The sequence below is a fragment of the Panicum hallii genome, chromosome 5, assembly GCF_002211085.1.
Source record: "Panicum hallii strain FIL2 chromosome 5, PHallii_v3.1, whole genome shotgun sequence".
In the NCBI taxonomy this organism is placed as follows: domain Eukaryota; kingdom Viridiplantae; phylum Streptophyta; class Magnoliopsida; order Poales; family Poaceae; genus Panicum; species Panicum hallii.
The window spans coordinates 14,797,251-14,823,828 of record NC_038046.1 but is presented as its reverse complement, the minus strand read 5'-3'; the positions used below and the strand labels follow the sequence as shown (position 1 = coordinate 14,823,828).

The 26,578-nt window shown below is 45.7% G+C and overlaps 4 protein-coding genes across 5 annotated transcripts; 1 reads left to right on the top strand and 3 right to left on the bottom strand.

Moving 5' to 3' along the window:
• Positions 1-1,239: 1,239 nt before the first annotated feature.
• On the bottom strand, positions 1,240-4,803 carry LOC112893526 (cytochrome P450 72A15-like). Its single transcript, XM_025960905.1, has 5 exons — positions 4,427-4,803; positions 3,610-3,830; positions 3,265-3,509; positions 2,604-2,982; positions 1,240-1,914 (listed from the first exon to the last, which is right to left on the bottom strand). Exons 1-5 carry the CDS (start codon positions 4,725-4,727, stop codon positions 1,489-1,491), a joined length of 1,572 nt encoding a protein of 523 aa, XP_025816690.1. The 5' UTR covers positions 4,728-4,803; the 3' UTR covers positions 1,240-1,488.
• An 846-nt stretch (positions 4,804-5,649) lies between these two features.
• On the bottom strand, positions 5,650-8,411 carry LOC112893645 (cytochrome P450 72A15-like). Of its 2 annotated transcripts, XM_025961090.1 has the most exons (6): positions 8,105-8,138; positions 7,808-7,912; positions 7,435-7,655; positions 7,078-7,322; positions 6,509-6,887; positions 5,650-6,075 (listed from the first exon to the last, which is right to left on the bottom strand). In XM_025961090.1, exons 3-6 carry the CDS (start codon positions 7,648-7,650, stop codon positions 5,650-5,652), a joined length of 1,266 nt encoding a protein of 421 aa, XP_025816875.1. In that variant the 5' UTR covers positions 7,651-7,655; positions 7,808-7,912; positions 8,105-8,138. The 2 variants fall into 2 exon arrangements, with proteins under 2 accessions (XP_025816875.1, XP_025816874.1); XM_025961089.1 differs by lacking the exon at positions 7,808-7,912 and having other exon boundaries at positions 8,105-8,411.
• A 5,778-nt stretch (positions 8,412-14,189) lies between these two features.
• LOC112893606 (cytochrome P450 72A15-like) lies at positions 14,190-16,135 on the bottom strand. Its single transcript, XM_025961027.1, has 4 exons — positions 15,605-16,135; positions 15,271-15,515; positions 14,702-15,086; positions 14,190-14,615 (listed from the first exon to the last, which is right to left on the bottom strand). Exons 1-4 carry the CDS (start codon positions 16,133-16,135, stop codon positions 14,190-14,192), a joined length of 1,587 nt encoding a protein of 528 aa, XP_025816812.1.
• A 2,267-nt stretch (positions 16,136-18,402) lies between these two features.
• On the top strand, positions 18,403-21,214 carry LOC112893605 (cytochrome P450 72A13-like). Its single transcript, XM_025961026.1, has 5 exons — positions 18,403-18,776; positions 19,392-19,612; positions 19,798-20,048; positions 20,160-20,535; positions 20,640-21,214. The coding sequence occupies exons 1-5, from the start codon at positions 18,464-18,466 to the stop codon at positions 21,066-21,068; spliced, it is 1,590 nt and encodes a 529-aa protein (XP_025816811.1). The 5' UTR covers positions 18,403-18,463; the 3' UTR covers positions 21,069-21,214.
• Positions 21,215-26,578: the final 5,364 nt, after the last annotated feature.

Genomic DNA, 26,578 nt, shown 5'->3' with positions numbered 1-26,578 from the left:
AGGCCGGGCTCCCTAATAGAATGTTTAACTGATCCATTCCGGATCAATCGAATTGGTACGGAAGTTGTAACATGGGAAAAGCACAGAAAACACGACTTATTTGAATAACCCGGTGACCTACCAATTGTAGAAGTAGGATTTTTGGCAAGCAATAAGCACTTAAATAATGCAATTCGAGTGTACCAGATTCTTTATCATTTCGAAGAAAAGGTTCGGGAGGAAAGGGAAACAACAGAGAGATCCGAATCGAACCTAAATGGGAATGACATGAAAAATCTTTTTCAAAACCTATCATTAAGGGCGTGACGACGATATACGAGAGGAATAAAAAAACTCGTGATTGGTGTGGAGGGGAAGATTTTCTTATGAAATTGTTCAAGAAAGAGTCGTCCCATTTCCTTACTTCTTCGTTCTTTCGAATTCATTCACTTCGACGGCTGGCGCTACGCTAGCTTTGCATGATTAGCTCCGACAGAACAGGTACTGCATTTCCTTAGTTGGATCCGCTCTTTCTCTCTCGTGTTGTTGTTGCTTCCGGCTATTTATTCAGTCGTCAATCAGCATTGATCCGTGTAGTTAGTCAGTCTCTCTCTTTTTTCGGTCCTTCTCTATCTATGAAATTCCTAATTAAGGGAGTTTGCTTTCCAATATCTAAATGTTCATGCAAAGCTACAAACGAAATGCAAGAACTGTCACGCAGAAGTCACACAGTATGCTGATCGTTCTGAAATGAGAAAAAGTATGGGATTTCATAAGAGATTCATACATAGAGATCTAAACTCATGCAAGGGCCCGGCCAGCAAACGAGATCTCTTACATCCAAAGGACCATGCCAATCAAAGATGAACCATTCACCGAGCCGAGTATGTGCATGACAAGACATGGCTAGATAAGTCAAATAGAAGATATTGCTTTTACACGAGCAACTCTTTTCTTCGTGTAGGTACAGCCCACTTTTCCTTTGATGAAATGCGAACACAAACTTTAGGCATCCAAGAAAGAAGTAAAGATCGAAATCAAAGCATTGTCATTGGGTTGAAGATCAATTCATATCGACAAGACTTTCCATTCATCTTTTTGTTGATATTTGGATTCCGTTTTCAAAAGAAAGTCATCTTGTTTCACCTTTAGAATCATCAGCCTCTGTCCCTACACTGACTCACTTATCCGGGGTCGATCCTCACTGGACCCTCTCTTGTTTACTAGCGAATCCGGTAAATATTTTATAAAGGAAAGGTATGTCATCACAAAACACAGTTTCAACTCGGAGACCCGTCCTGTAGGAACGAGCCTGACAAGTTCGGACCCATTTTAGCAAGGATATGGGCTGAGAGGTATAACTACTGTTCCATCCATTAAACTGAACTGAGGTTCAAAAAAAAAAGAACTGAACTGCATCATGTCCATCAACCAATTTCTCCATTCATACAGTCACTATATGGTAGTAGTATAGAGGTTTTGCCATCCAGCATGATCATCATAGTTAAATTAAAGCTTCTTCAGCCTGATCTGAGCACCATGCTGAGGATGCAGAGTTATCACGGTGTACGGCGCGTGAATGTAGGACGGCGAGAGCTCGAAGGAGAAGCGTTGGAGAATGGTGCACAGCGCCATCTTCGCTTCCAGCAACGCGAAGTTCTGGCCGATGCAGATCCTGGGACCGCCTCCGAATGGGAAGAAGGCGGCCTGATGCTTGGTCGCGTTGGAAATTCCATCGGCGAACCTCTCTGGGTTGAACTTGCCTGCGTCTTTTCCCCAGATGTTGGGATCGTGGTGAATGAAGATAATGGGCAGGAGGAGGTTCACGCCGGCTGGATATTTGATGCCACCGAGCTCCATTTCCTTGTAAGTGCTTCTGCTTAATAAGACTATAGGTGGGTACAATCTGAGGACCTCGTACAGAACCATAGTTACCTGCAGAAACCAAACAGAGGACAAGATCATTAATCCATATATACGATACAAAAAAAAAGTTCGATATCCTGTTTTTCTTCAGAAAAGTTCCAGTTCAACAGTGATTGGGGAATTTCTCACACGTATGAACAGTCACACTTCCTGAAGCGCTTTAAAACTACAATTTCCAAAACGAATGCAAGATGTAAATAGTAAGATTCCTTCAACATCAAGTTTAACTCATGTCCGGCTGCTTCCACAGTATATTCACTGATTCAATTGCGGTTTCAAGATATTGATCTTAAGGTCCTTCAGATGTAAGGCCCCGCCGTTTTAGAAGAAAATGGTAAATAAAGCATGACAAAACATAAAATATTTTAAATGAGCTATTTAATATTTTTAGTTTAATTCTGACAAAGTAAGGAAAAATTAAAAAGGGGCATGGCAAATTTTCCACTGTTTATCATAATTATTACTGTTATTGCAAGAATGCCACTAGAATGATAGTTTTGGTGGCGTTTTTTTGCAATTTTCTAGTGGCAAGCTTCTACTAATGTCTGAAGTAGTAGCAAATTTACAATTCCCCCAAATTAATAATGCCTTTAATATCACTGTATTTATGAAATTTCCGCATTTTTCAATGAACTAATTAACTACGTCATATATCTAAAAATGGAGGGAGTGCAAGAGAACACTGATTTCGTACTTACAGTCTTCAGGCGGTTCAAGTTTTCAAAATCTGGTCTAGCTCTTCCAAAATGGTTCAATACTTCTTCTCTTGCCTTCTCTTGCCATTCCGGGTGCATGCTTAGCACAACGAGAGTCCAAGTAAGCAGGACTGATGTTGTCTCCATACCAGCAAAGTAAAATAGCTTGCATTCCTCAATCACATCTTCTGTTGACAATCCCAGCTTTGCATTCCCTTTCGATTCATTCATGTTTGACTCCAGTAATAAGCCCAGCAAATCATCATTATTTGTTTCACCATTTTTCATAGCCTTTTCTCTTTTCCCAATTATTTCACGCAGAATTTTGTGGATCTCTCGATTGATTTCTCTCATCCTTCTGTTATTTTTGGTGGGCAAGAACCTGCATATGTTCGACAGTTTTATAAGAACAAATTATTGATTTCTACCACATAAATTTTCCTCATCTTTTTATCTCTGTTTGAACATGGATTTAGAAAGAAAAAAATGTAGATGCTCAAAACATTCTTGAACTGGGAAAGGTCGTTTCTGTATCTCTTCCTTTACTAGAAACAGTATCAGGTCATTTGCTTAAAAGATGGATAAGAACTAATAAAATCTTCTTATGCAGAAACTTGTTGTCGTGAATCTAATGAATAAAACTTTGAGGCAAAGAAGAACAAACCAATATCCTGGGATAAATATTGTTTGGAAAGACTGTACAAGGCGTTCAGCTAGCTCTCCTTGCAGCTGGAAAATTTTCATCCCCTCTTGATAGCTGCTACCAAACGCGGTTCTTGAGATAACATCTCCAGTAAGATTCTGGAACTCAGGCCAGATGTCTATCTCAGAAGACCCCTCGGAAGACATTGAATTTTCCCATCTGTTAATCACATCGATGCAACAGGTAGCAAATACAGGCAGCATCCGCTGTGAATGGAACAGCATCATTAGTACACTTAGGGATTGCACTATCCATCAACCCGTAAAAAAAACACAGACATGAGAAGCAAATTCAGCGAGCAGCTACCTTTATTTTCTCATGGTGGAATGCTGGATTGAGGATTCTCCTGTGCTTTGCCCATTTCTCGCCTTCATGGTTCGCGACCCCATTGCCTAGCAACCTGCCAGCACGGGTAAACTGTTGCTTGCCAAAGTGGCCAAACTTGTTGGACAAAACCTCTCTCACTGATTCTGGCTCTGGAATCATCACCCTGGGGTTTGGGCCAAACCAAGTGAATGACACCGTCCCTGCATTTGAGTTTTGAACAGCATAAGTAGGACTGTAGTCTGTAGGGCTGGGATTTGCACACTACGACCAAATCATTTTGTGAGTGTTTGGCTGTCGCAAAGCATGATTCAAAACAGGGGAAAGAAACCGACGGTCACAGGACGTCTGAATGAATACTTTTGACGCTTGCAATCAAACACATGATCTGATTTGATATTTGGTTGGTCCTGTCTGTTAAACATTCCACTAGTACGCATTCCACTGTCTTCTAGCAGAACATATTGCGTTCTACCAGGGCAACAATTATGCTATCCTTTGGCCGTACAATAAAGCTATTTGACGCATGGTGATCGGATACTGTAGTGTCAGACCCGTAAAGAAGCTATCTCCAACCAGACATGCTCAACTACTTTTGGGAGTACCCCATGTTCTTGTTGGGAGTAAAACATCATGAAAATCACAACGAATGGGCTCCAAAGAAAAAAAGGAATCGCAACAAATGATTTTATTTGCCTCAGTATTTTGGTTTTAACATCGAAGAGGTTGAACTAAAACAAAAGGATCCAATTTTAGATGGGGGCGGAATGATCTGAGCGGAGCACATAGAAGTAGTTACCGTTCTCCTTTACGACGTTGTGGAGCATGGGCAGCACGCGGGGGATGATGTCGTGACACCCAAGCGGCAGCGGCTTCGTGCGAGCCTCGCGGTTGAGCCGGGCGTTCTCCCTCAGGTCGCCGGTGAAGAGGCGGTACCTGGTGCCCTTGAGCCCCTGGACACGCAGGGCCCCGTCGAGCCGCCGCGGCGTCCACCACGCCCACTCCAGCGTCCAGGCCACTAGCCACAGCAGCGCCGCCGCCGCGCCAGCCACGGCCCACGGCGGGGACTCCCGTAGCAGCAGCAGAGCTCGAGTTGCCATCGGCTTCGTTCTTGGCGTGAACGGTGAGCGAGCAGCGCAAAGCAAGCGGGTGGGGTCAGGGGATGATATGGCTTATGGCCGACGGCGAGCGTCCAATTAGCTATACAATTATACTAGAGAGGTTTTTTTTTGAGAGGTATCATACTAGAAAGGTCGGGAGCACGAGCCAACACATGTGTGCCTTGAGTTTTGTTCTATTCAACTCGTTGGACACCAATTCTAGAAACCATTAGCATCAAACACCATTGAACATTTCGATGTTTAAACGATCAGCAGTATATAATGTCAACATGCATGTGCCTTCTTTTTTTGAAAAAAGTTTATCAGATCCGAATGGCATACTATATGTTGAAGAAATACAACCGCTAAAGAGTAAAGACTGAGAGCGCCACAATATTTTTTTAAATAATAAATCTAGCTAGTCTATACATTAGGTACCAAATAAATGTATCACGTTGCGTCACGAGTGCAACACGCGTTGTCTTTTCTTTGACTTTCTTAGTCACCATGATGTCTTGGCTCACGCTCAGATGCAACTTGTGCAAAATTTAGGTCACAATCTGCAGCATTTGTGTGTAGCATTTCCTGTAAAATTCTTAAGAAACTTGTGCAAAATTTCTACGTCGTTTCAGATGCAAAATTTCTTCGCAAAAAAAAAAGAGAAGAAGAAGAAGATGGGGCCACACCGCAAAGCGTTGACAGAGGCATACAAGTTCACCCATTAGCAACGATATATGAAAGAGAGCTATAACTGTTTGAACAGTTTTGACTGAACGAGTACCAAAATTTCTCTATCCATGCACATTCTCCCCCTGCTTTATTCATTTCAAAGGTCAAAATCTAATCTACATACATCATGCAAAATGACCGTATATGGTGGCAGTATACAGATGCCATCAGCCCGGCATGAGCGTCATGGTCGTCAGAGCTTCTTCAGCCTGATCTGAGCGCCGTGCTGAGGGTGCAGGGTGATCACGGTGTACGGCGCATGGCTGTAGGATGGCGAGAGCTCGAAGGAGAAGCGCTGGAGGATGGTGCACAGCGCCATCTTCGCTTCCAGCAACGCGAAGTTCTGGCCGATGCAGATCCGGGGACCCCCTCCGAACGGAAAGAAGGAGCCCTGGTGCTTGGTAGCGTTGGAGACGCCGTCAGCGAACCTTGCAGGATTGAACTCGCTCGCGTCTTTTCCCCAAATCTCCGGATCATGGTGAATGAAGAGAATGGGCAGCAGGAGGTTCACTCCGGCAGGATATCTGATGCTGCCGAGCTCCATTTCCTTGTATGTTCTTCTGACTAGAAAGGTTGCCGGCGGGTACAACCTAAGGACCTCGTACAAAATCATGGTTACCTGCGCAGACATGGCACAAGGTCAGGATTGTTGCTTCAGTTATATGATATGGAAAACAAACTAATCCACTTTTCCTCCTAAAAGGTTCCAGTTTAACACTGCAGTATTTCTCACCACAGCATGCTGTTATAGAATTTCAGAGACTCTGTTATGGATTCACGATAATAATGCATCATTCATTTTTTTTTGAAACGAAATAATGCATCATTCAGATTTAAGATTTAATTCCTACCATATTAAACCTGTAGTTCTCGAGCAGCATTTCTGAAGTTTATTAGTTAGCATCAAATCGAATGAAAATAAGCATCCCAAAACACATGTAATAAATCCATTAATCTCTTTTGATAAAGAATCAAACACATATCACTAATCTCTTTAGTAGCCCAAAATTTTGGAAGTTTACAAGAAAATAGAACGTTGGTTTTGTACTTACAGTCTTCAGGCGGCTCAAGCTATCAAAATCTGGTTTGACTCTTCCAAAGTGATTCAACACTTCTTCTCTTGCCCTCTCTTGCCATTCTGGGTGCATGCTTAGCACAATGAGAGTCCAAGTAAGCAGGACTGATGTTGTCTCCATACCGGCAAAGTAAAATAGCTTGCATTCCTCAATCACATCTTCTGTTGACAATCCCAGCTTTGCATTCCCTTTCGATTCATTCATGTTTGACTCCAGCAATAAGCCCAGCAAGTCATCATTATTTGTTTCGCCACTTTTCATGGCCTTCTCCCTTTTCCCAATTATTTCACGCAGAATTTTTTGGATCTCCCGATCAATTTCTCGCATCCTTCTGTTATTTTTGGTGGGCAAAAACCTGCATATGTTCAAAAGTGTTATGCTACTGCGAAGTTTGAAATGGAAATGAAGGAGCATTCTATTACACAGATATGAGTAATTATTAAAATCTTCATATGTAGAAACATGTAGGCATCTTTCAAATGCTGTAATGTGCAACTTGAAATGAATAAAACTTTGTTTTACTTTAGAGGAAAAGAAGAACAAACCAATATCCTGGGATAAATATTGTTTGGAAAGACTGTACAAGGCGTTCAGCTAGCTCTCCTTGCAGTTGGAAAATTTTCATCCCCTCCTGATAGCTGCTACCAAATGCAGTTCTTGAGATAACATCTCCAGTGAGATTCTGGAACTCCGGCCAGACATCTATCTCATAGCGCCCCTCAGAAGGCATTGAATTCTCCCATCTAGTAATGGTTTCAGCGCAACAAGCAGAAAATACTGGCAGCATCCGCTGTAAAGAAGACATCAACGACACTAGTCTTACTTAGCGAAGGCGTTACCCAATATATATATGATGCTGCAATTTGAAATGAGAAAAAGGCAAGCCATCTATAGGAAATTACCTTTATTTTCTCATGGTGGAAGGCAGGGTTGAGAATTCTCCTGTGCTTTGCCCACTTCTCGCCATCATGATTGACAACCCCATTGGCTAGCAGCTTTCCGATACGGCTACTCCTTGGTTTGCCAAAGTGGCCAAACTTGTTAGACAAAACCTCTTTGACTAACTCCGGGTCTGGTATCATCACCCTCGGTATTGGGCCGAACCAAGTGAACGACATTTTCCCTGCATTGGAGTTTCGAGAATCACCATAAATACAGCCTGAAATAGTACGAAGACTAGCAGAGCAGGTAACTGTTTCTCTTTTTGTACTTGTTACTCAAATTAAGGGGCTTTTTGGTAGTGCTCCAACAACACCAAACGAAGTGTATGCAAACCTGCTTCACCACTGTAACATCTTGAAGCTGATTTTCTTTCTCCTCTCCCTCTCCTCACAAGACCACAAGGATCGGCTCCGGCTTCTCTACGCTACAGTGGTGGAGCTGCAGCCAGATGAAGCTCCACCAAAGAGGGCCTAAAATTCTTGCTCTATTGCGATCCGAAGTATAGTACATCACAAGAATCGCAATAAAGCATGTTGTCCCGGTACTAAAACACCTCAAGAAATGAAGAAAATGAAACGAAAGGGGTAAAATTGGCAGAGAACCGGTTGATTGGAGTGCAATGGGCATTACCGTATTCCTTGGTGGCTCTGTGGAGCATGGGCTGCACGCGGGGGGCGATGTCGTGGTAGCCGAGCGGCAGCGGCTTGGTGCGAGCCTCTCGGTTGATCCGGGCGTTCTCCCTCAGGTCGCCGGTGAAGAGGCTGTACCGGGTGCCCTTGAGGCCCTGGGCCCGCAGGGCCCGGTCGAGCCGCCGCGGCGTCCACCAGGCCCACTCCGCCGTCCATGCCACCAGCCACAGCAGCGCCGCGGCCGCGGCCGCGCCGGCCAGCGCCCACGGGGAGGCCTCCCGCAGCATCAACAGAGCGCGCGCCGCCATTGGTGTGGTGTGGCTTGGCGCGGTCAGAGAGAAGCAGAAACGCAGAGCGGATCAGAGGGATGTGTGTGTGATTGGGGGGCGAGGCTCGTGTCGTCTGCTTAAATAATGGAGGATTGGGCCGACACGTGTGCGTCATGCCCCTTCTCCTCCTTGTGGTACTTGGAAGTCTCCGTGTTTTTTTTTCTTTTTTCTAAACAAAATCCAACATTATGAGGGTTTCGTCTGTCGTCTTCTAGAAGGCCTGTTCCTTCTACGTATGGCGTCGTCTACGTTGTTTTTGATCTTGGGTCGTGGTAGTTCGCCAATGGTCGCCATGCTCCCGCCGCAGCCACAGCTCCTGCTTGTGGCACTGCTCTCAATTTTTTTTCTATGTATATGAACCCATCCATCTGCACCCTGCTTCTACAAGCGTCTTCTTTCAAGATATTAGTCCAGTGGATCTTAAGGTTATGGGGTCATCACAAAACGTATAATTGTTGATTGGCACGCCATTTGATATCAATATTATAAAACTAAATTGTTTGCTTTCAGAGGAAAATTTGATTTGTCTTCTCTAGTTACAAAATTTAATTTTTGAGGTTTTGTAATTATTTTTATATGTTGAGATCATCTCACACTATTCTAATCCTTGAAAATGAAATAAAATAAACACCGATGTATTCTTTAAAAGAAGGTTATGATCATGTGTCATCATATTAATTTTAAATTTAAAACACAAGTTATAAAGGGAGAAACACAGGGAGAAAATCTCAGCAAGGGTTTAATTGACCCAAATTGTGAACTGAGATATTCTAGTTGCTTATTTTGTTATGTTTCTTGTGGTGGAATCTATTTGGCCAAGTTTAGTTATCCGACTGGCTCATATTTCTGGTTGATTGCTCTTTTCAATAGGAGATGATATCTCATCGATAATGAGACATTTGTAGTGACTTCACTATTATCAAAATCTTCGCCTCAAACTGTTGGGGACAGGGTGTGTGCTTGCGAGGATCTTGTGCTATGATTCGGAAAAGAAGAGTAATCCAATTTAAATATTTGGCAGCGAAACGATTTCAATTTTTTGTAAAGAACGAGGGGACAAAATATATTTTAAAATTAATTAGAGCATAACTACTAGCCCTCTAATAAATCTTTTCCAATAAGCTGCTATAGTTTATTAGATGGCACTACTGTGGGAAGTCCTCTATCTCTTATTCCAACCAAATTTAGTCATGTAAATGGTTATGCTATGCAATAAGTTTAGGAAGGAATAGCATCCTTTTCGATTACGAAAATCCAGCCTCTCCAATTTGGAAAACGGGAATTAGGCAATTACCTCTCTCTTTCCCCCGCGTTGCTCGTGCGTGGGCAACACAGGCAGGTGGAACGCCTCCGCTACCGTCCTTTGCTTCCTCCCTTCCCTTCGCCGCGCCACCGTTAGAGCCGGCCGCCGGAAGTCCGTGTGGCTCGCAAGGACGGCTGGGCGGCGGTGCGGCCATCTTCTCCCTTGTGTCTAGGAGGGCGTGGCCGCTTCGGCCGTCCGGCGAGCGGCTCATGGCGGCGCCGGCGTGGGTGGCCAGTTCCAGCACGGGCGAGGGCGGATCCGGTGTCCCCGCGATCGGATCCACCGAGGGGCGAGACGGGAGGTGGCTCCCAGGCGCAGGGCGGAGTCCATTGCGTCGACGAGCGGGAGCCGAGCGTGGGCTTGGAGGCGCCGTGAGCACAAAGCGCGCGTGCATGGAAGTGAAGGCGACCACGATGAAGGCGGCCGCGACGGAGGTGGCCTGGGGTGGCGAGGTCCTCAGAGGCCCCTACCGACGGCGATGAGGTTGTCGGCCGAGGCCCCTGAGGGCGCGGCGCTCGGGGCGCAGCTGCTGTGGCCACGTATGGCGATGAGGAGGCCGTGTATAGGGCGCGGAGCTACGCCACCCCTGACGAGGTGGACATGTGACTGTGGCGGGAGCAACTGTGCGGGTGGAGGTAGCGCGGGAGGCCCGGCGAGGTGTATGGAGAGGCACTGCAGTGGCGGCAGTGCAGAGAGGAGACTGTGCAGAGGCGTGATGGTGCTGCGCGCGAGGAAGGGGGCAGTGGTAGGTTGGTGGAGGGGGTGCTGGCAGGGTGGCGAGTCTTGTTGGTGGTGGCCATAGCAGGCGGAGGAGCCTGTGGTGGCTGCAAGCAGGGGCTCTGGGCGAAAACTCTGCTTGGTGCATCCGGCTGACAACGGCGATGTCTTGGGCACCCCAATTCCAATTGGGGACGTTGTCTTGGCGCTCCCCTCACTTTAGCATCAGGAACTCTAGGTGAAAACCATGCTAAAAATCTCTTGGGCGGACGGCGACGGCACATGTAGCGTCGTATCCTTCTTGAAGGTGTTATTTTTTAAGTTCCCCTTCTGCGTCCTCATCCTCTTGATGACATTGTTGTTGCTCCGTGTTGATGACAGTGGGCGGCGCACTGAATGTTTCTCTGTTTTTCTTGGCAGCGATCGGTCATTCATAGCGGCGGCTATGTCAGTGCCAAGCTCTTGACATGGTGGATTTGGGCATTACGGTGGAGTGGATTGAAGACTCGGGGGGAGGGGGGGGAGGGGGGGATGACCATGGTGGGTGTTGGCGGCCAAGAAGTGGATGTTGGTGCAGTGTCTAGAGGGTAAGACTTCTGCTTGGCGTTTGAGGGCGATAGTTAGGAGGGGTCATGCGCTAGTGGTGACCACGAAGTTGGCATGAGGCTGGCGTGGTAGGAGGTGGCCGGCAGATTTGCTTCACCGAAGAGACATGTGTATCGAGGCATTGGGCGGTCCCGCAGAGTGGTGGCCGCTTCGGTGCGAGGTGATCCTCCGATGGCTGCTAGAGGCCCCATTTGGCATTCTGCTTTCCTCGACGAGACGATTGGGTTGCTTGGTGCTGTTGTATATAATTCTGAGAGCGGTGCACGAGGTTGGAAGTTGATGCCCAGAGGTAGTTGTTTTTGTGTCGGTTCGACACAAAAACAACTACGACGGCTTGCAGCGACCTATGATGGCTAGCCCTGCTTCGCGGGTGTTAGTCTGGTATAGGTCAACTTCGTGAGGAGGCACAAGCGGACTCGATAGCATGATAGCTACACAGCTTGCAGCGGACCACGTCAGCTAACCCTACATGTGTCAGTGGCTAGCTCAGCGTGGGACATCGTCGTTAACGAAGGCGCTGTCGGAGTCGATGGGTTTCCTCTGAAGGCCTTGTATCCAGGCGACGATGTTGTTGTTGGTACACGAGCAGCAGGGTTATGGAGTGTCCGATGGTGTCGCTGCCCCACTTGATCAACCTGAGTGTTTGAGACGTGTTGAGTTTAGTGTATGTTGAGGATCCAATCCAACCTGCCGGAATTTTCTTTAGTTGTTTTTTCTTTAGTTTGTCTTCTTTATCTAGTTATGGTCTTGCAGGAACATAATTTTATTTTTCTTTCCTGCTATATCAATAGAAATATACACTTCGTGTGGCGTTCGTGAAAAAACAATTTGGAGAACGGCATATCGTCTCCTGACAGGAACGGTCCCTTAAAAACAAAGTGATAAAAGCAAGCAAAGATAAGCGAGGCAGAGCCGTGGAACATACGGCGGCACGTTCTAGTCTTCTAGAAGGGAATCGCATGGACAGGTCCAGGCAGATCTTCTCCGTAACGAGGGCGACTGGGCGAGGGGCCCCAGGTCGCGCACATCGCATCGATCGGCACATGCGACAGCCGGAGAGGGAGTCTGGGTCGCCGATAGATTCGTCGTCGTGAAGCTGGGGCACTGGCATGTCGAGATCGTCGTCTTCTCTTTCCAGGCCGTGGAGCTGGCGCTGGCAGGCGTCGCTTCTGAATTTCTGATCCGGGCCTCTCCGCTCCGCCTCTGTGTCTGGTTCAGCTGAGCTAGTCCAAGCCAAGCACTCTCAGATTTCTTACGGCCCAAGCACGGGCTTATTACTGTGCTACTCCGTACAGTGCTGGAAAATAATTGAGCCGGTGCGGATTCGTCACGCATTGCGTCACGGGCAGGCAGGGCCAAATGAGTCCGTGCAAACCACGGAGTCGTGCTCGGACACGGGGATGACGGACGAGTCCTATGACCGAAGCGCTTGCGTAACAGCTCTGGTCCGCAACTGCATTTATGGCTGTGCTTCCTGTTTTTTCCCATCTTTTTGAAAGATTGCGGTGCTTTCCTGTTTGCTTGATGCCTCCTTTTCCAGTGAACAGGTGCTGCTTCGATGAACAAGAACAACGTCGTGCTACTAGTCGTTTCCTTCACGCACGTTGCACCGTGCCCATCGCGCACCAAGATGCAGTTAACCGGGAAAAAAAAAGATTCGATCAGGAGAAGGTGCTTGGATACAAATGGTGATGTTAAGTGATAAAGTTTAGCGCTGGTCCATCTAAATATAGGTGCTACTGTAATAAGTTAAATTTTAGCCAAGATTAAGGATGTGTTTGGTTGGATTTTAAGCATCTTAAAAAGCTAAAACCCAACTAAAGAGGTTGGCTTATATCAAAAGCTATAGTCGAAAGCAGTTGTTGGCTAGTGCATAGTTCACAGCACCCTCATCCTTGATTTCATCTTCTTTTGGATTCTAATTTTTTTAAAAAAAATTATCCCCTACCACTGGTTATATTGATACTAAATTTTTTTGTTCTTTCCACCTTTTTCCGTCCGCGACCACCGCCGTGCGTGAGCCTCCACCGTCCTGGGCCCGCGACCCAGCCGGCGCTCCGCTGCGGGCCCGTAACCCCACTACGCGCGAGCCTCCGCCACCCCACGACCCCGCCACACGCGAGCTGCCGCCGGCACGAGCTAAACCGCTGGCGGGCTCCGCCGTGCGCGCGGCTCGCCGGCCATCGCGGAAGCTCCGGTGCAGTCGTGTGGCCCTGCTCCGACGAGACCCAGCTCCAGCACGTGCTCATGAGCTCATCCGTGGAAGAAGAAAGAAGATGGTGACGAGTGGGGTTCGCTCGTCATCGAGAGAGGGAGAGAATTAAGTGGGGTTAGCTGTGAATGATACGTGGGGTCCGCTCGTAAGTGTTTTTAAAAAGCTACGACTATTTCACCAAACGGGTTTCAGCTATGACCTACAGCAGTTTTTTCATAGTTCACAGCTCACAGATATTTTTTCAAACATCACAATTCAACCAAACATACTCGTAAAAATTCTAGCAGGAGTAAGAGTGCTAATAGATGCTAAAGTTTAGTAATTAATTTTTACCCATCCGCCTTAGGATCTATTTGGATGGGCTAAAGTTGAAGATGGGCTAAAGTCGAGTGCTAAACTTAGCACCTATATTTTTGCTGAAGTTTTTAAATTTTAGCTAAAGTTTAGTTCACACTATTATCACTTCTATTTTCTGTTTGGATGGATCTATAAAAACTAATATGATCTATGATTTAGAACAACTAATACGATCTATGATTTAGAACGGAGGAGTACTACATATTATGCCTCCGAAGAATAAAGGAACATAGTTATTGGGATGCGTCGTAAGTTCTGCGGTGTCCATTTCTTGGATTTATCTCATGTCTTGAGAGAAACAATGAGCGTTAAAATAAATATTCTCATACTGATGCAGTCGTTTTTTTTCATTTTTCCTTTTGTGAGGTGGCCTAAGAATTAAGATACAATGACACGACACCGACTATTGAATCAAATAAAAAAACACGTGAAAAGTGAAAAGGCTAAAGGCCCAATGCTACACAAACTCTTGGGCTCACGTGAAAGCCCAAAGCCCGTTGGACCAACAGCCATACACAGGCAATCAAGTGAAGTCCCCTCAGACAGAGCTCAGAGAGGATCATATTGCTCTGAGCTTGATCTGGGCACCATGCATCGGCCGCAGCATTATCACCGTATGGGGCGCATGCGTATACGACGGCGCGAGCTCGAACTCGAAGCTCTGAAGGATCATGCTCAGCGCCATCTTAGCCTCGAGCAGCGCGAAGTTCTGGCCGATGCAGATCCGCGGCCCCCAGCCGAACGGGAAGAACGCCAGCCTATCCTTGGACGCCCTGGAGATCCCCTCCGCGAACCTTTCCGGCCTGAACTCGTGCACGTCGCTTCCCCAGATCTCGGGGTCGTGGTGGATGAACAGCACGGGCAGCTCTAGGATCACGCCGGCAGGGAACGTGGCGTCCCCGATCACCATCTCCTTGTACGTCTTCCTGCTGAACGCGATGGCCGGCGGGTACAGCCGGAGGACCTCGTGAAGAACCATGGTCACCTGCGAAGCAACGAACCAGGAAGGGATTAGAGGCTGCAGCAGAAAATGAGAAGAAAATGGGGCAAGAAATCTCGACGAGGGCTCACGATTTTGAGGCGGCTCAGGCCGTCGTATTCGGGTTTGTTCTTGCCGAACAGGCCCAGGACTTCCTCCCTTGCTCGGTCCTGCCACTCCGGGTGCATGCTGAGTAGGATCATTGTCCATGTCAGCAGCACTGACGTCGTCTCCATCCCCGCGAAGTAGAACAGCTTGCACTCCTCCATGACGTCTTCGATCGTCATCCCTAGGCTGGACTGGCCGTTCTCGTCCGTGTCCCTAATGTTTGACTCCAGCAATATGCCCAGCAAGTTATCTTTAGTGGGTTCACCTTGTTTCATGGCTTGCATTCTTTTACAAATCAGGCCCCGGAGAATTGTTTCGACCTCGTTCTTGATTTGGCGCATCCTTCGGTTGTTTTTGGTAGGCAAGGACCTGAAAAATGGCATACCAGCCCCACTCACTACTTATGAGCAGTACTAACGGGATACATAGAAGAAAAATGTACAACATCATGCAGTTCCTTGGTAGGTTCAGAACTTCAGAATGCTACTACTAAGGAAACAAGTTTCAGAATGTCAAGTTAGCAAGGACAGAAGACTGAGGTATCGAAACTTACATGTATCCCGGAATGGCAAACTTCTGAATGATGGACATGAGGCGTTCAGCTTGCTCTTTCTGCAGCTGGAAAATCTTCCTTCCTTCAAGGTAGCTGCTGCCGAATGCGGTGCGAGAGATGACATCTCCGGTGAGGGTCTGAAGCTCCGGGTCAACATCCAGCTCGCAGCAGCCGTCAGGGCCAAGGGACTGCGCCCATCTGCTGACAAGCTCTTCACAGCACGCAGAAAATGCCGGCAGCATAAGCTGTAAGATTACACATTCCAAGGATCAATCACAAGAGTACAAGAATGGTCGCAGGCAAGAACTGATGAGAACAGTTTTTATATATATACCTTGAGCTTCTCGAGATGGAACGCGGGGTTGAGGATCCTCCTGTGCTTCACCCATTTCTCGCCCTCGTAGTTGGCCACACCGTCGGCGAACAGCTTGGACAGCGCCGGGAACTTGGGCTTCTCGAAGTGGCCGAACTTGTTGGACATGACGTCCCTCGCCAGGGCCGGGTCGGTGATGGTCACCCGGGGCATCGGGCCGAACCACGTGAAGCACATGCTGCCGTGCTCCCTGACGGCGCCGTGGATGAACGGCGCGACACGGGCGGCGATGTCGTGGCACCGCAGCGGCAGGGGCCTGGACCAGGCCTCCCTGTTGGACCGGCCGTACTCCTTGAGGTCGCCGGTGAGGAAGCGGTACGGCGTGCCGCGGAGGCCCTGCGCGCGCAGCGCCCGCTCGAGGCGCCGCGGCCCCCACCACAGCCGCTCCAGCAGCCGGGCGGTCTGCCGCAGGAGCAGGGCGCCCAGGAGGCTGCAGATGAGGAAGCTCCATGGCGTCGAGGCGACTTGACTTGCCAACGCCCCAAGAACCATTTTCCTCAGCTCTCAAGTGAAGCTGGAGAAGACAGAGTGATGACTGAGTGGTGGGACTTTGACCTGATGATGGTGGGCTGATTGGATTCGAGCTTGGCGTCAGGTTGCTCCGCTTATATAGAATTTCTCGGTATCGTTGTGCCCATTTGTTTATGGTTATTGTGTATGATGAAGGTCGTCGTGGGCCTGGTCAGCCATGCGGTAGGCCGTACCTCGCTCCGAAGGAACTTGGGAGTGAAGATATTCCAATGGAGATCGGGTTTGGATTGACGTGCGGCGCAGGGCGGATCCCCACCATGTGATGGCTGTGCTTCCATAGTTCCTTGTTGCTTCGTCTAGTTTCCGTCAAATCGGGTACTAGCTTAGGATTTTTTTCACCCAACAGGCAAAGTCAGACCATTGCATCCGTTGTATCAGTGTTACCATGGGAGGAGCGGTGGTTGTTAACTCACACGTATAACAACCACCACTGATTATTCCTCAAATTATTTAATCTATACCTCTAGATTATCATAATTTCCTAAGCTTTATATAGCATGCATAAGCTGGATCATATAATATGTGCAGTAAACAAATAAGGTGTAAAAGCAACTTCAGCAATAGTCCCTAAAGCACACATTCCAAATACTAAATGGGGAGGTTTCTAAATTTGCTTCAACTCCAGCAATACTTCAGCAATAGTTCTCAATTCTAATTTATAATAGATGTCCCCCTAGAGATCTACTAAAACGGAGGGTGGATGAGAGGATTTGAACACGTCCCCAAAATAGAGGATCTAGTAGAGCATCTTTTTAGTTTAACTCTCTAAATTTAAGATAGAGAGCTGTTTAGAGGGTCTGCTGGAGTTACTCTAAGTTATGGAGTTCTAAAACCGTGATAGCAGTATAACACTTCCATAAAAAAATGCACGTGGGTCCGGAACTAGTAAGGATGGTTTAGGCAATTCATAAATTCGATTCTTTGGTAATGGTAGAGGTGTATTTTGAGTTCATTTTTCAAATGTTAGTGGTGGTGCTTAATTCATAAATTTGTAGAGGTGAATTTTGGCTTAAATTTCATAATGGTGATTATGGTTAATTTATAAATAGGTTTGTTCATATTTTGGTTACTTTTCTAAGGTGATATTGATGGGAAACAACCTATATGTAGCTCCTTTCAAAAATAAAGGTTATATGTAGCTACTACTCTCTGTTCTACTCACAAACCGATGGTACATATCAGCCCCCATTTATTTTTCTAGTCTATTCATGGTCTATTCGTGGTTAGATTCCGTAGACAGCGGGCATGTTACTCTACCTTTATAGCTCCAGGCGCGTGAGGCTCCAGCAAATTATTTGGAGGCAAGCCCGGTGAGATACTTGGGTGTCGATGCTAGGTATCGAACTCGGGCAGATGGCCTACACAACCGCAGCACTCACCACTGGGCTACGAGCCCATTCTCCGTCACTTTTTAAGTACCACGGAGGCTGTTCTTAGTTACAAAACCCAAGCCCAACCCGAAAGTTGCATGGCCATTCCAGTAGTGTTTGTGGATCTCAAATTCTGCAAGTTGTGGAAGTCCAAAACGGACACGCTGTATATGATTTCTGATGAAAAGGTGCCCAATAGATGTTGGTCCAAAACTTCTAGTCGGTCTAGCCCAAGCCCAAGCCCAAGCCCAACCCAAAAGTTCCAGGGCCAAAACCTTGGGCAAAAAGGTTTTAGGCCCGATATGAATTTGGATGTTCCCCTGTTAGCTAGGCTCAGAATGTTGCTTGACCACTTCACCAGGCATATATATTTCTTGAGCCCATAGCCCCAAACAACAGACTAGGGATAATAAAACAGATAGACGCACCTGCAAACGTCAGCCAGTAGTTTCTTCCAATGCACCCTGTTTATATCAAATTCACTCTCCCTAGAGAGACAAACGGTAGCAACAAACGCATGTCGTCTTAGGGGGCGGGCATGTTAATTATAATAATTAACGCGATTAGCCTTGTTGGTGGCCTTCTCGTCGAGCTTGCAACACACTGGTAGCTAGATAGATGCAAGCAGCAAGCAGCCTTGCTTCCGCTGGTGTTTTTGAGTGGCGCGCCCTGTTCCACAAACCAGCCGTGGCCGCCAAGAAAACTTAGACAACCACATCAGCTACAGATTCTTCTTTCAAAAAAAAAACTAGGAAAAACATGTGATGCCAACGGAGCGCGCCAATCACCGGCCCGTGCCGCTAGGAGGTTCAAGGTACGGCCTGCCACTACTTATACCCTGACCGCTGGCCGCTGGCCGCCAAACTACACAGCTGCGGACTTGTGGTCACGCAGCGTACCGCTAGAAAGGATCGGAGCCATGGACGACGCCGTCGTAGCAGCAGCTGCGGCAGCGGCGACATCGCCGTGGAGCCTGCTGCTCCAGGGGCTCCTCGCGCTGCTCGCCGTGTGGGCGGCCTACCGGGCCGCGGAGAGATGCTGGCTGCGGCCGCGGCGCCTCGACCGGGCGCTCCGGGCGCAGGGGCTCGGCGGCACCGGGTACCGCTTCCCGGCGGGCGACCTCAAGGAGAACGCCCGGCTGAACGAGGAGGCGCGCTCCAGGCCCATGCCGCTGTGCCATGACGTCATCCCCCGCATCGCGCCGCACCTCCTCAACACTGTCCAGGAGCATGGTATGTCGAAAACCTCTCATAATTCATAATCTTCTCTCTTTTTTCCACCATGGGGTATCCCCGGAATTTCATATTTTCATAACTTCAAGCAACGAAATTACAGAGTATCGCAGATCATTCAGTTCGAAGATAATCTTCTGTTTTGTCCACGTCGTCGTACATCACTTGCTCACTTTCATTACAGTACTAGCAGAGAATCTTTCAGACGGCTCTCGTTGCATGTATAGCTATCGAAAAAGTTGAATAAGCCGGCTTCCGATGTGATTCTTTAGGTTGACGTTGCTTGACTGGTGTTGCGAATTCTTGGCCACCGGATAGCAAGTAGGAACTTTGCTTTTTTCTTGAAACCGACTTGTCGCTGCCTACCTCCTTGTGTTACTAAACACAAGTTCAGTGAGCAGCGGTCATGCTCGTTTCCCTAAATTTCTCAATTCCCTACACGCAATAGAAAGTTCCCTAAACACTAAAGATTGAGTTGATTTTTTTAAAAAAATTGTAAAATAAATGTAGACAAAAACACGAGCAAATAAAGGATTCGAGTCCGGTGGACAGATTCATTTCGCGTGAATCAAAATTTTTGTAGCTTTAACGGCATATATAAACGCTGAACTGCAGGCAATATTTGCATCACCTGGTTTGGCCCAATCCCCAGGGTGATAATCGCGGAGGCAGAGCTAGTCAGAGACATCCTATCAAACAAGTTTGGTCACTTCCAGAAGTTCACTAACAAGCGTATGGGGAAATTGCTCGCCCATGGGCTTGCGAGTCATGAGGGCGAGAAATGGGCAAAACACAGAAGGATCCTCAACCCAGCATTCCATGTGGAAAAGCTCAAGGTGCTCTAATAACAGTTCAAGTTATTATTTTTTGCCTTATTTTTTTGAAGGTAGTTCAAGTTATTATGAAAAGTAGTCCTGCAACTCTACAGGCATGCATATGCGATCAGTTTCAGCTCTGCAGTCTGCACGGCCTCAAGCATGGATATAGATGTGAGCCTAATTACTGAAGCTGTATTTTTCAGCGCATGCTGCCGGCGTTCTCGACGTGCTGCACCGAGCTGATAGGTCGCTGGGAGAGAGAGCTCGCTGATGGTTCCGACGGATCATATGAAGTGGACATCTGGCCGGAGTTTCAGAACCTCACCGGAGACGTGATCTCCCGCACGGCGTTCGGCAGCAGCTTCATGGAAGGGCGGAGGATCTTCCAGCTTCAGGGAGAGCAAGCGGAGCGACTCATCAAGGCCTTCCAGTACATCTACATCCCAGGCTTCCTGTAAGCACGCACCTTCTGATGATCTGATCTGAGCTCGTACTATACATCTCTGGCAGGTCCTTCGAAGGTAACATTGCTTAGTTACATACATACCCTCTGCACTGCACGCAGGTTCTTGCCGACGCAGAACAACCTGAGGATGAAGGAGATCAACGGGGAGATCGAAGGGATTCTGAGGGGAATGATCGAGAAGAGGGAGCGCGCGATCGAGAATGGCGAGGCCAGCGGCAACGACCTGCTCGGCCTGCTGCTGCAGTCCAACATGGACAGCGGGACAGGCAGCCTGAGGATGAGCACCGAGGACGTGATCGAGGAGTGCAAGCTCTTCTACTTCGCGGGGATGGAGACCACGTCGGTGCTGCTCACCTGGACGCTCGTCGTCCTCAGCATGCACCCCGAGTGGCAGCACCGCGCCAGGGAGGAGGTCCTCACCGTGTTCGGCAGGGACGACAGGCCCAATTTCGACGGCCTCAGTCGACTCAAAACGGCAAGTTCTTTTTTTGCAAATTCCGATCCTCAGCGAAAATATAAATTCAGATCAACTGCTAACGAGGATTCTCTTTTGTGATTCTCTTTAATTTTGTTATCCAGGTGACGATGATACTGTACGAGGTGCTGAGGCTGTACCCGCCGGCGGTCTCGCTGAACCGGAGGACATTCAAAGACATGACGATTGGTGGCGTCACATACCCCGCAGGGGTGATCCTCGAGCTTCCCATCATCGTGGTTCACCACAACCCCGACGTGTGGGGGAAGGACGCGCGTGAGTTCAGGCCGGAGAGGTTCGCCGAGGGGATCTCGAAGGCGACCAAGGACGAGCAGCCGGCGTTCTTCCCGTTCGGGTGGGGGCCGAGGATCTGCATCGGCCAGAACTTCGCGCTGCTCGAGGCCAAGATGGCGCTGAGCATGATCCTTCAGCGGTTTGAGTTCCAACTGTCGCCTTCCTACACGCATGCGCCGTACACCGTCATCACGCTGCATCCTCAGCACGGCGCGCCAATTATAGTCAACAAGATCTGATCGTTGAGTATGCGTGCCATAGTGCAAAAACTTGTGTGAGTAGTAGGGAGTTTTGTGTATCTGAACTTTGAGTTATGCTTCCTGTAAACCTCCTGGTCGATATATAGTCCAAGCAAATAATGAATTACCTCGTTCTTTGCTAGCAATGTCAACCAATATGTGCACATGGTGTACAACTGCAAAATAAGAAACATGCTGTAAAGCTGTAAAATGAATTACCGCATCTATCTATCTATTATATTAATAAAAAAATGTTAAAAGAAACCACCACGTTCCCCGAGAGGGTCTAGAAATTAGAAGGATTTGCACCATTGGATTTAATGAAGATTTTAGCAGTCTAAACTAGCCAGAAGAGTCCACGTTGAATTCAATGAAGAGCCAACATTCTAAACTATGCAGAAGAGTCTGTATCCAATTAAAGCTAAAGTTATAACACAGCATGTAGCAAATAAAAGAGTCCGCTTGACATAAGAACCCAAGTTTCCATTTGTGTCTTGGCTTACAACATGTATTAAAATATTTTATATTCCATAGCCTATACTTGCGTGTGGAAAGGATACCATAAAAAAGGAGCGAGATTGAACGGATAAGGAAGGTAGAAAAAAGGAGAAAATAAGATAAAGGTAGGAAAAATTGACAAAAATGAGGGGGAAAACAAAAAAGAGAAAAGAAAAGAGAAATTATTGGTTTAGTCTATAATTATATTCATTACTATGTTATTTCATATGAAATTATATCATTATAAAATCATATTATTACAACAAATGATTCAACCCGTCGGTGTCATTGCTCCTCTTCGCTCAGAAAAAAATAACAAGCTCTGATGCACCATCTAAACTCAGCATCTGAGTCGAACTAAATAGGGAATTTCTCCATTAGGCACATTAGACGCGAAACATACTAACGATTTCAAATGTGTAGAGGAAAAAAAATAGAAGATAGAGAAATCGGCAGAAATAGCTCTAGAAAATGGAAGTTAAAGAAAAGAGTTCAGAACAATAGCAAAGACTTGCCTCGAACTATACATCGCCAAGGAGACAAAACTCTGAAAGTGGACCAATTTATGCACTTAGTCAGATGTGCTAAAAACAAAAAATATATAGTAACCAAAGTGTGAAAACCAATAAGTTCATCCGAATAAAAAATTAAAACATATATATATAAGTTTTGTATGCATAAGTGAAAATAAATAAATAAAATATGTTTTGACCGAGGTTAGCAGGAAGCCCTAACCTATTTTTAAATATAATATTTTATATAATTCATGATTATTTTTAAATAGCTCCCACAATAAGTTAGACCTTACTCTAGTGGATGCTACTCAGGTAGTCTAACAACTAAGTTAGAGATCCTTTCGCTAAATAGTAATCAAAATATTGTAAGGTATAAATCAAGGTCCAACATCTAAGTTACAAGTTGTTGGCTTGCGACAACATCACTACCAAATACATATAAGTATATTTAATAACTACATATAAAAAACTTTGTAAAAAGACAAACATGTATTCACGTTAACCCCATATTATAATTAATCATCAAACTTAGATATTATATGCTACAATATGCATCCATATTCAAGGTGATCCAATATTAAATTTAACTCCCAAATTTATGTTTTGCAAGTTAAAGTATTAAATATGCAACACATGGTATAGAACAAAGCAACTTAAAAATGGATGACTGCTACCAACTCCTCTTCTTAGAAAGCTGCGGGCAGTATTCAACGAGAGCGGACGCGAGGTAAGTAAAATACTAAATGCATCTCTTCTATTAAGGTAAAAGATAAAAAAATTAAATAAAAAACTAGCTACCCGCGCTATTAGCGCGGGCCATCCTGCTAGTCCTAAATATTTTGTAGCATAGGGTACACAAAGCCTGTTTAGATAGATGAAAACTAAAGTTTAGTCATAGTTAAAGTTTAAATATCTAAACTTTAGCCGGACAAAATTGGATACATGTTCTAAACTTTAGGCGTATTATAAAAAAAGTCACTTATACCCATGTGCCAAGAAATTAGCCCACATTAGCTGGGCTTGGAGGGCTGCAAGAATTACGTTTCGAGATGGCTATTTTGGTATTTTACTATCTGCTACTTGAAATTAGCCCACATTAGCTGGGCTTGGAGGGTTAATGGATTGAACTTTATTTGGGAGGTTAACTAATTTTAAGCCCATGTTTAACTTACTGTTCGGATCATCTAGAACTAAATTCTAGCTGACTAAAAATTAACCCATGTCAAACAGGTCCTATAAGCTGACATCAACTCAAAACACGGACTGTGTGTAAAAAATCGTCATTTATTTGGGAATAAAGCGAGCCACGGTTTCCTTCGGATATAAAGTGAGACAACAAAAGAACAGGGATGCTCAAGCAAAATATGTATTAACATGCCCCACCCGCAGAAAATACTGTCCAATGAGTACTTCCCAACAGCACTGTATCGACGGTCCTTACGTGCGAAATCCGACCATCAACTATACTTACAAATAAAGTAAAATTATACCTCCGACTCATATATTTGTATCATTAACCTAGCTCCATAGTTGTATTATCCATCTAGCCATTTCAGGAACGCAAGTCTAAAATGAGAACAAAACACAAAAAAAGACACGGACTTACCCCTGTATGAAATATAGTTTATAGCTTATTCATTTTATCCTGTTTATGTGCCTAGTAAACTCTTTTACACCATGCCATCCTACAGAAAAATATAAATAACGATACCCAAATACTCTCCAGGTGAAATGCTGCAACGGTATATCCGTGTGTTTACGGATCCAATCTGTAATATAAAGACATACCACCACGGCGTTTCTTGGTGCCATCGTTAGGGACTAACAATCCTGGTGATGATGCTAAGAAAAAAATAAAAAAAAATTTAGATGGTGAATAGTTGCTCTGTTAATTTTCTTTATATGCCTAGTTACAACTTAGTGCTCTACCTAGTTTTAAGTTCGTTGGCTAAATAATCAAACCATAAAGCTCGAAATTTGTGGGTAGCAAAAAGCTTGATCCACGTCTAAGTTGTTGTGAGCTATGATATGGTTGAAATAGAGTCGCTATAATTTTCTCCTTCGTGATGCTTGATATCCGAAATATTTAATTTGCAAAAATACAAAAATAAAATAAAAGTTTCTCAATGATATGAAAATTCCCATCCAAAGTCAGATGTTGAACATTTTTTAAACTTTCCACGTATGCAGCTTGTTATCTCATTGAACTTAGTCAAATTGTTGTGACCCTTTGTGAGATGCATTTCATACTCCCGATCACGTACACGCCTGCACCACATGCTAAGCTTCTACACCGGAAGATAGCAAGCATTTCATCCATCCACCCATAAAAATAAAAACTTCATATTGTTTCATGACCTCTGTCTCCAAAAGTTATCATTATAAGAAAAAGGATTATAAGAAAAAGGATATGCGCTATGAAAAAAATATTCTCAAGAAAAGCATGATGAAAAAAAGAAACAAAAAGATAGCTCATGTCCTAAGAAAAAAGAAAAGGAGAAATGGTCCATGAATAGGAGTTCACACACCATCCACCAAAAATATCCACACACATGCACATCTTGATCAAGATTTATGACTTGTTTCTCCTTCGGATCTGGTCTTTGACTTAGCAAAATATGATAAACAAGTGTGCATGCATTCCCTCCATACATACAGCTCAAAAAAAAAGCTATCAGGAGTAGGATGAGAAAGAAAGGTAAAATAAAAAGACCTTGGTGAGAAATCAAACACTTTGCGCGATCCGAGAGATCATTCGAGAAACTTTGAAATTTCCTTTGAAAAATTTTATAAAAACCTCCGGATTGATAGTTGAACAAAGGGTTAATATTGGCCCTTTACGAAACTGTTCCAACTCTCAATCGCCAAAGATGAGATAAAGTTATAAACCCCACAGGAGTAAGGTGAAAAGGTAAGATCAAGGCTAACTTATTCAAAATCATGGTAAGAATATTTTGTTGTGCCTATGGTATATGTTGGAAATGCAACATTGCAGCAACTTCTGATCAACAACTTAAGCCCAGACTTTGCTCGGGACAAGCAAAGGGCTAGCTCGGGGGTGTTGTTGACGGTCCTCAAATTTGAAATCCGCCCGTCAACTATACTCACAAATAAAGAAAAATCATACCTCTTACTCACTTATTTGTATCACTAATCTACTAATCTAGCTCCATAGTTGTATTGTCTATCTAGCCATTTCAGACGTAGTATAAATGCACAGAAGACACAGTATAAATGCATAGAAGATCGTCTGCTGCGCTACACAGGATTGAAGGGCCCACAAATCAGACCAAATGGACGCGCCAAGGCACGAATCACCGAGGATCAATACCAAGGCCCACCTGTCAGCTGTCCAGAGGAAGGCAGACCCGGGTGAGCACCATCTGGGTTCAGCTGAACCCCAGGTTCGGCCGAACCTGGACGGCTTCTTGGATGCCAGATCTTTGGTGGGAAGATCATCCTTATCTCCCCAAGGACGGTAGCTAAGGTTTCCATACGAAGAGATGAAGGGAACCGTCCTTGGAGGCTATAAAAGGAGGCCTTCCCCCTTATTCACACACACCACACATTAGAAGCCTCTCTCCCTCTCTCACTTTGTGACTTGTACTCCTTAGGCTAGTGGAGCTAGGCTACAACTCTCTTTAGCGAATCCACTCGTCCTCGAGGTCACTGAGCAATCCTCGGCCTCCGGTATGGCATTGTATTCGACTTGTCAGTATCATATTCATAATGCAAAGCTTAGTCATGGTTGCTATGCTATCTTGATAGTTTATCATACCATGCCTTTTGTTCTTTCATAAGTTATGCTTTACTTGTCCATCCAAAGGGTGGGAGACCCGGGGGCGTTAGGTATTGACCTGATACACGGGTGTGGTGCTCGAGTATGCGGGATCCTTCGGATATGACCATGCTCCACGGTGTTGTAGGGATAGACGACAGGTGGTGACAGCCCTATCCGTCTGCTGCGGCGGAATTGCCGTGGTTAGTGTAGCCCCCCGCGTTCGGGTATGGTGTAGAGGTTAACGAGACTGGTTGTACACCGGTGTGGGACATTCTCCTTGATATCTGGAGCCTTAGCTCTGAGCTCTAACCATGTATCTTGTGTAACCCTTGCTCGTATGAATAGATGTTATTATGACATTCTTTGTATGCCTATGCTCTCACTAACCTTTGGTTTATTCGTTATTTTTATCTTGAGATTGGCTTGTGTGTGTATCACATTACCCTTATTCAAATCATTTATCATGACTTGCCCCTGAATGAAATATAGTCTATAGCTTATGCAGATTGTCCTGTTTATGTACCCAGTAAACTCTTTTACACTATGCTATCCTACGGGAAAATATAAATAACGATACCCGAATACTTTCCGGATGAAATGCTATAACGGTATATCCGTGTGCTTGCGGATCCAATCTGTAATCATAAAGATATACCACAACGACGTTTCTTGGTGCATCGCTAGGGACTAACAATCCTGGTGATGATGCTAAGAAA

Bases quoted from the DNA above. Each gene is read 5' to 3' on its own strand.
- LOC112893526 (XM_025960905.1), bottom strand. From the start codon at position 4,727: ATGGCAACTCGAGCTCTGCTGCTGCTACGGGAGTCCCCGCCGTGGGCC. The intron at 3,510-3,609 runs GTAGCTGCTCGC...TTCCATTCACAG, and splicing joins TCCACCATGAGAAAATAAAG to CGGATGCTGCCTGTATTTGC. The intron at 2,983-3,264 runs GTTTGTTCTTCT...GAACATATGCAG, and splicing joins ATATTTATCCCAGGATATTG to GTTCTTGCCCACCAAAAATA.
- LOC112893645 (XM_025961089.1), bottom strand. From the start codon at position 8,411: ATGGCGGCGCGCGCTCTGTTGATGCTGCGGGAGGCCTCCCCGTGGGCG. The intron at 7,656-8,104 runs GTAATGCCCATT...ACTCCAATGCAG, and splicing joins CAGAGCCACCAAGGAATACG to GGAAAATGTCGTTCACTTGG. The intron at 6,076-6,508 runs GTAAGTACAAAA...ATGTCTGCGCAG, and splicing joins GCTTGAGCCGCCTGAAGACT to GTAACCATGATTTTGTACGA.
- LOC112893606 (XM_025961027.1), bottom strand. From the start codon at position 16,135: ATGGTTCTTGGGGCGTTGGCAAGTCAAGTCGCCTCGACGCCATGGAGC. The intron at 15,516-15,604 runs GTATATATATAA...GTAATCTTACAG, and splicing joins TCCATCTCGAGAAGCTCAAG to CTTATGCTGCCGGCATTTTC. The intron at 14,616-14,701 runs GTGAGCCCTCGT...GTTGCTTCGCAG, and splicing joins GCCTGAGCCGCCTCAAAATC to GTGACCATGGTTCTTCACGA.
- LOC112893605 (XM_025961026.1), top strand. From the start codon at position 18,464: ATGGACGACGCCGTCGTAGCAGCAGCTGCGGCAGCGGCGACATCGCCG. The intron at 19,613-19,797 runs GTGCTCTAATAA...TGTATTTTTCAG, and splicing joins TCCATGTGGAAAAGCTCAAG to CGCATGCTGCCGGCGTTCTC. The intron at 20,536-20,639 runs GCAAGTTCTTTT...TTTGTTATCCAG, and splicing joins GCCTCAGTCGACTCAAAACG to GTGACGATGATACTGTACGA.